At 48.6% G+C, this 7624-nt stretch overlaps 2 protein-coding genes across 3 annotated transcripts in view; one reads left to right on the top strand and one right to left on the bottom strand.

Moving 5' to 3' along the window:
* The window catches only part of Tmem131 (Transmembrane protein 131), a gene marked incomplete at its 3' end in the record, with an annotated part of 9333 nt that extends 5441 nt beyond the window's left edge, over positions 1-3892 (bottom strand). The window contains exons 1-9 of the mRNA XM_013315966.1: positions 3613-3892; positions 3075-3118; positions 2293-2511; positions 1605-1718; positions 1393-1515; positions 888-1081; positions 696-825; positions 442-610; positions 296-397 (exon numbers count right to left, since the gene is read on the bottom strand). Coding sequence (XP_013171420.1) covers positions 296-397; positions 442-610; positions 696-825; positions 888-1081; positions 1393-1515; positions 1605-1718; positions 2293-2511; positions 3075-3118; positions 3613-3706 — 1189 coding nt within the window. The remainder of the gene's footprint in view (positions 1-295; positions 398-441; positions 611-695; positions 826-887; positions 1082-1392; positions 1516-1604; positions 1719-2292; positions 2512-3074; positions 3119-3612) is intronic.
* A 468-nt stretch (positions 3893-4360) lies between these two features.
* LOC106120709 (protein cereblon homolog) overlaps positions 4361-7624 on the top strand; it is a 4075-nt gene continuing 811 nt past the window's right edge. Inside the window, exons 1-9 of one of the 2 annotated variants that reach the window (XM_013316084.1) lie at positions 4361-4511; positions 4602-4753; positions 5677-5876; positions 6034-6210; positions 6300-6437; positions 6522-6646; positions 6890-7029; positions 7106-7208; positions 7426-7570. In XM_013316084.1, coding sequence (XP_013171538.1) covers positions 4499-4511; positions 4602-4753; positions 5677-5876; positions 6034-6210; positions 6300-6437; positions 6522-6646; positions 6890-7029; positions 7106-7208; positions 7426-7570 — 1193 coding nt within the window. In that variant the 5' untranslated portion in view covers positions 4361-4498. The remainder of the gene's footprint in view (positions 4512-4601; positions 4754-5676; positions 5877-6033; positions 6211-6299; positions 6438-6521; positions 6647-6889; positions 7030-7105; positions 7209-7425; positions 7571-7624) is intronic. The other variant, XM_013316085.1, reaches the window with a different exon arrangement.

Here is a 7624-nt window from a genome sequence, read left to right as displayed (position 1 = left end):
CCCGCCCCGCCCGCCCCACCCTCCGCGCTGGCCCACAGCTCGCCGTCTGCACGACACACCGCTCACTTATTTCCTCATACTAAATTATTTCTTTCTAATTTCATCAAATACAGACAAATATTCAAGATTACATAAGTACTAGCACAAGTGCCCACATGCATCAGCTTTCCTGTCAAATTCCAAAAACGGTCCAAGAGATGACCCGGAACAAAGTCGGTCTCGGAATTGGTTTTTCGTTATCAGTAATGCAAATACATCATGTGCACTAAATGTTATTTTTTTATATTAGACTTACAGTTCAGAGTGAGGTCCGCGACGTCGGTGAAGTCGTGCAGCGGAGGCAGGTCCGCGCGCAGCACCGCCAGCCGCGCGCCCGCCGCGCCCTCCGCCGCGCCCCCTGCACACCACACCGTTACCCTCCCGCAACACACCGCAACGCACCACAAGCGAACACCTCCCTCCCGTACACACCGTTGTGCGCGTGCGCGTGCGCGTGCTCCGGCTCGCAGGGGTCGCCCGGCGCGTGCGGCTCCGGCACGCAGCGCGCGCCGCGCACCGCCGCCTCCAGCCGCACGCCGCTGCGCGCGCTGTTGCCCGCCCGCAGCCGCACCTGCGCGACCGCAACAAACCGATGCTACTACTCGACTTCGACGGGAGTCATGTTTCAATATTGTTATAGGGGTTCATGTACGTACCGTGAGTGCGGGGTCCTCCGAGCCGCGCGCGCGCATGTGCAGGTGCAGCGGCGCCGCGTGCTCGCCGGCGGGCGCCGCGCGCGCCTCCACGCACACCACCAGCGCGCCGCCCGGCACGTTCGCCTTCACCCTGCACACGGCACACGTCACTGCCCGCCCCGTCCCCGCCCCCGCCCCGGCCGGCACACTCACCTCACGTAGGCGGTGAGGGGGCGCTGCGCCTCGGAGTCGTCGAGGTCGGTGGCGGGCGGCGGCAGACGCAGACGCAGACGCACGATGTCGCGCGTGGCGTGCGGCGGCACGGCCCACACGTCGCGCGGCGCGCTGGCCCCGCCCGCCGGCAGCTGCAGCCCCACCCACGCGCCCGACGAGTACACCTCCCGCACCTGCACGCCGCATTCTTAATGGAGGAGGAGGACCTCAATAGCCTATCGTTTAAACCCGAAGTAAAGCACTTCGCCGGTTTTCAACAGACTATTTAATTTTGTTGTAAGAAAATGGTAAAAAATATTAATATTGACTAAAATTTGCTTCTGCGTCTAAAATATTGTGATTACAGTTATTTTTTTTTTCTTAAGATTGGGCTTTCGTACCGTTATCTTTTTTTAGATTAACTCATACAAGAAGAACAAAATAAAAAAATCTTAAAATGTAATTTGTTTCTGCAATTTTGTAATGTTGTAATAATGTATATAACCTGTATGACGTGGTCGGTGGGGTTGTGCAGCGAGAGCACGGGCTCCACGGAGGCGTTGACGGGCACGCGCACGCCCACCAGCGGCCACACCTCGTACTCGCTGGCCACGCCCACCGCGGACACCTGACAGAGCACACACCACACATCTCAGTATTCTGTCCTCGCCGCAGCTGTTGCAGGTAAATCAGTGGAACAATAATATGTATAGTTACGGGGTACTTGTAGACGCCGAGCGAGGTGTGTATGTAGAGGTGCGATGCGACGTGCCCCGCGCGCCGGCCCAGGTACACCACGCTGAAGGTGGTGTTGGCGAGCGGCGCCAGCGTCTGCAGCCCGCACCACCACGTCGCGTTATGAAACCGATGCAAACAAACATGCGTTGTTACTGTCACTTTCCACCTCTAAAGCGATACTCTATAAAATCTTTTCAAATGCTAAAGATTTGTAATGTTGTACAGAATATTCATGTGATACAATAATGTTGGGCAAAAAGACATGGAGTTTAGTGCAGCTTAAATCAAGCCAATACGGTCACAAAATGATTGATTACTCATTACATGGACAGAGCAAGGTGTATGGCGGGCGACAAGCGACAGGCGACAGGCGAGTGGCGAGGGACGGCAGGTGTTGAATGCAGGCCGACGCGACGCAAGGAAAGTTCGAGCTTGACTCGCGCCTCTCGACGTCAAAATGCGAACTTTCCCCGCGCCCCGCAAGCCCACGGTTTTCTTTTCTCATCTTCTTTATTGTCCGCCTTGTTCACGCTGAATGCACTACACTAGATAAATTCCTTATTGAAAAGTAACTAACATCGAGATACGACACATGGATATATTACACGACGTGTTTAGTAACCGTTATTTCTTACTATGTGTAAACGTTTCCAAAACATTTATTAACCTTAGACTCGAAGAAGGAAGCATGGAAATCCGGCGTGGTGCCGGCGACGGAGGCGAGGTGCAGTGTGGCGTTGCCGGTGTTGGTGAGAGTGACGGAGCGCAAGTGTGGCACGGCGAGCGCGGCCGGCCCGAAGTGCAAAGCCGCCGGCTGCAGCGCTACGCCCTCCGGCGCCGCCGCCCCCGCCGCGCCCGCCTCCGCCAGCCCCGAGCCGCCCCATTCCTGTGCACACACAACCATGTAAACATTTTGCAGTATCTTTCACATTTCATTGTTTTAAAAAAATAGGGGTATATAATGTTATCAAGTGTTTTACCAGATACATTTTGGTATTTACAAGTTTTTGTTAAACATGTTGTTTGTCTAAAGTAAAGGTGTCAGACTGGCAAACATGTTAGAGTTGTTACATGTAAAAAAAATATATTACTGTTCTTACTGGTTAAAATAGCATAATACTTTCTGATATAAAATTGTATTTAAACACACACCATAAATCTGATATTGAAACATATTTGTTGTTCTTTTTATATTGTCATCTTTTTAATAATCTTTTCTGTGCATATGTGGGTTTTACATATTATATGAACTAGCCTCTCACCAGGACAGATATTCTTGTTTGAGTACATTGCTACACTATGACTATATCAAATATTTAAGAACACCAAATAGGAGCAGAACATACTTAACAAGAATTACTGAAAAACAAAATTCAAAAAGTTTATCAACTTCAGATATCTGCCATTAAATACTTAACTTTCAGGGCAAGAGTCTCATTGCATACTTACTTGAAAATTTAATCCTTCTATGAGAGTGTCATGTAATGTGGCATCTGCAAAAAATAAATGAATATCAAGTCAAAGGAGTAAATATTCAAATCGATATAACTTAAAGACAAGCAAATAAAAACAGTACATCCTATTTACCAGCATAAAAACCTTTCTACCTATGTATAGCTATACTTTTTTACAGTGTAAAAAGTTACATTTAAGTCAAATATTTTAATACTTATGGTAGTTTTACACCTCAAACACCTCTATGTATCTGCAATCCAGAAACTTGCCTTAAGTGAATTAAATACGATATATACACAATAACAAACAAGGGAGTGTTGTGCATCCTTATTTGCCTACAGAATCTGTTATTTTTCTAAAATAAGTCCTGCCGACCAGAGAAGAAATAACGAGACTCCTCATGCTGCACTTGCATTCTACTCCATGTGCGACTGTGCTGTATTATAGTTAAGATTTCTTTTTATAAAACCGAAACCATTTACAAACAATATCCATCCTTCATAGAAATGTGTAATACTCAAATCGATTTTACCATGACTTTTCCCATGAGCTGTCAATTTTGTATGCGGTGAAATATCCACTAACGTCAATGCAAGAACATAACACCATAACATTCCTCGACACATTTCCGCGTATTTTCGTAGAACACGGATAATTATTCACATTGCTTTCTTTAAATAGTTTTACGTTAAAATCAAACTTTCGCACTTCGACTCATTAAATTGCGTTAAACATCCAAGTTTTCAAGTGAAATTCGTGATACGAAAACCAACCACAGATCGGATGAAAATGAAACTGTCAGAATAAGCAGAATGTAATAGATACTCTTTGGTTTTTTGAGCATATATAGAATAGAGATAACCAAAGAGTATATAAGATAACGAACAATGAACAGATTAAAATAAATAGGTGTCATAACCGGTTTCAGTTATAATATTTACTCACTCTGATAGAGCCTCAGTATCACAGTGGTTAAGCACTTGGCTTGCAATCTGCAGGACCTGGGTTCGAATCTCGCCATGTACCAATGTATTTTTCGACTTACATATGCACTTATTCGATTTTTTACGGTGATGGAAAACATCGTAATGCAACCTGCACATATCTACGAAGAGATTCAAATATATGTGTGAAGTCAACCAGCCCGTACTGGGGCAGCGAGGTTGACTATGGGCTCGTCAATCCTGATTTATGGCAGGCACCGAGCTCGAGAATCAGAATATAGAAATCTCCGAGATCGCTCCCTTCATCTCTATTAATATGTCAAATGGACGTTTTAAGAATTTGGTGACAAGTGTCAACAGTCAATGTCAAATATAGACTTATGCAGTTTTGAAGCAAAAAAGTAAAGTTTTGGGTTTAATTGTTTTGCAGTTTCAATATTGCGGTGTCAAAATTTCACTTCGCTAGTGGCAAATATGGATGATTATCGTATGTAAAACGAAATAACATACGAAGTATATCAATTGACATGGAACATGTCAATATATATTGTAATGAAATGTTGATGTTTATTTACAGTACTAAACGACGGCGACAGCGAAAGCGATGGAGAGAGCGAGGAGGAGCTGAACATGCAAAGTAGCGAGGGCCAGGCCAGAGTGGTGATGACGCGAACAGCAGCCCCCGTAAAAAAACAGCATTTTGATAAATCCCTGGCTGCGTCACACTCGGTTTGTATTTATTTATTAATTATAAATATGTATATATAATAATACTGTGGTAGATTTATACTTGTAGATGGAGCATTTGCAGTACAAAAGTGTGATATATTAGAAGGCCTGTAGAGGTTTGTTTTGTGGTAAATTTTCCATTATCATTACAATATTAACATATAAAATAAATGGAATACCATTATGTTTATATGTATTCTTTTTAAATAATATGTGCTGTGACAATTTTTAATCAATTATTTTATAACAACAACACAAATTTTTGTTTGTTAAAATTTAATCTTACTAATACTATAAATGCAAATGTTTGGATGTTTGTTTGATCAAATCTTAGGAATGGCTCAATGGATCTTGGTGAAATTTTGCACAGATATAGAACATATTCTAAAAGAACACATAGCAGATGGAGTCACTGATGACAGCTTGTTATAAAATATCAATTAGCAAATTTCAAATGTTAATTTATTTTACTTTTAATTTAAAAATATATATAACTAGCTGTCACCCGCGACTCCGTCTGTTTGGATATATAAAAAAAAAATAATTAGTGTAGCCCACCCATCCATCCATCCACATAACATCCATCTAAACATTTGCACTTATAATATTAGTAAGTTAAATAAAATCGGAAAAAAAAGAATAAATAGTATCCTATGTCTGTCTCCCGGCTCTAAGCTACCTCCTCACCAATTTTCAGCCATATTGGTAAAGATGTTCTTGAGTTATAAATAGTGTAACTAACACGACTTTCTTTTGTATGTATAGAAGATTTGAGTTGCTAATTTTATTCCAACTTAAATGTCATAAACATTTTTTTGTTCAAATTGCTTGTTTCATTTTGATATCTTTGTATATGTTGAATATACTCTATTTAACATCAAAAATTCTTCCCGGTGTTTTCATGTGGCCTGTGGGTGTTGCAGTACATGGGCGGCGGGCTGGTGCCGCTGCGCGGGCGCTCGGTCCTGGAGCCGGGCTGGCAGGGCCGACTGCCCGTGGCGGCGCATTCGGGCGCCGTCTTCCCCGGCGAGACCGTACCCATGCTGATGCCAGACTACGACGACGCCATTCTCCTCTTCGAGGCCATTCAACGAGACAAACTATTCGGCCTGCTGTGTCCAGAGTATGTCGTCCATAACTTCCTTTATTTAATAAGTGGGCGAACGAGCGAGGCCTCGTCAACGTTTAGGCGTCGGCCGAGGCGCATCGACGTGTTTAACGTCGGGCAACATCGTTAGCGATGTTATTTTCCATGGGTACAAATAATGAGGTATGTGCAGCGAGACGGGCGGCATGGTGTCGGGGTACGGCGTGGTGTGCGAGGTGTACGAGGCGGGGACTGCGGGCGCGGGCGAGGCGCGCGGCAACACGGCGCTGTCGTTCAAGGCGCGCGCGCGCCACCGCTTCCGCCTCCTCCACCCGCCCGACCACCCCGCGCCCCTGCACTCATACACCAGGTATACATATAACCTTCCACCATCGCGAACAACAGGTGAGTTGATAGAATGTTTTTGGGGGATATGTATGACGCATGTGGGGTGAGCAGGATGCGGTTCGCGGAGGTGCGCGTGCTGCCGGAGCTGGAGCCCGCGGAGCCGCTGCGCCTCGCGCGCCTCGCCAGCCTCGACGCCCTGCGCGCGCCCCGCCCCGCCCCGCCCTTCGCCCCCGACCTCCGGCACTCGCCGTGAGTACACGCGCACGCGCCGCCGGACATGCCGGACCTCGGTGCGATTCAGTCCCGTCTAGAGCGGAGTGTGCGTGTGTGCAGCGTGGCGCGGCGCGTGCGCGGCATGGACGCGGCGCTGACGCCGTGGCCGCGCTTCGTGCACGAGCTGCTGGAGTACCGGCGCGTGCGCGACCAGCTGCACGCCCACTTCAGCTCCCTCGACCTCGGTGAGCGCCCCCCGCCCCCTGACCCTCGCCCCCGCCCCCGCCCCCACTAACGCAAACGATACACCGCACACGAAAACAACAAACTACACACTAATTCTGGTAAAAAACTTTTTCACACAACTAATTAGGCGCCCTTATTTTACGTATCGTGACGACCTCCACGAGTAATACTGCACGGGCACTGAGCTGGTCGTATGCGTTACCTTCCTCTTCGTGTAACGAGGAGACGCGCGTGTGTCACAGGGCCGCTGCCGGAGGAGGCGGTGGCGCTGTCCTTCTGGGTCGCCTCCAACCTGACGCTGTCGGCGCGCGACCGACACGCGCTGTTCGCGGTGGACGACGTGCTGCTGCGCCTGCGCTTGGAGCTGCGTTTCATCGGCCGGGTACGTCCCCCGGCCCCGCCCCGCCCCGCCCTCCGCCCCGCCCCACCGCCACACTCACGCACACTTTCTCTTACAGAAGAGCGCGCTGTGCTGTGCGGCGTGCGGCGCGGAGATAGCGCGGCGCGACGACGTGCTGCCCATGTCCAGCGAGGGCGTGCACTCCAACTACACCAATTCAGGTCGTCCGTCCCCCTACCCCCGCCCCCCCGCCCCCACCCCACTCAAACCTGGCCATGTTTTCCGTCGGTATGTATGTATGTTCGTCCGGTGCGGCCGCCCGGGGATCCAACGGCTCGGCATATTTTGAAGCCGGAGAAAGAAAGTTCTCGTTTTTTAAATATCAGTTGCGAAGAAGAAAGATTGAGGAAGAGGTAAGAATGTTAGGATGTAATGCAGGCGGGTACATGCACGACATCGTGACGGTGTCGCGCGCGCGCGGCGTGGTGCCCAGCGGGCGGCGCTCCGCGGAGTTCTCCTGGTTCCCGGGCTACGCCTGGACCATCATCGTGTGCGGCGCCTGCAGGACGCACCTCGGCTGGCAGTGAGTCACGTCGCCCACCGCCCACTGCCCACTCTGACTCCGCCCACTGGCCAC

This window comes from Papilio xuthus, unplaced genomic scaffold, assembly GCF_000836235.2.
Source record: "Papilio xuthus unplaced genomic scaffold, Pxut_1.1 DF826949.1, whole genome shotgun sequence".
In the NCBI taxonomy this organism is placed as follows: Eukaryota; Metazoa; Arthropoda; class Insecta; order Lepidoptera; family Papilionidae; genus Papilio; species Papilio xuthus.
The sequence above is the reverse complement of the archived record's forward strand: the minus strand, read 5'-3'. Positions and strand labels throughout refer to the sequence as shown.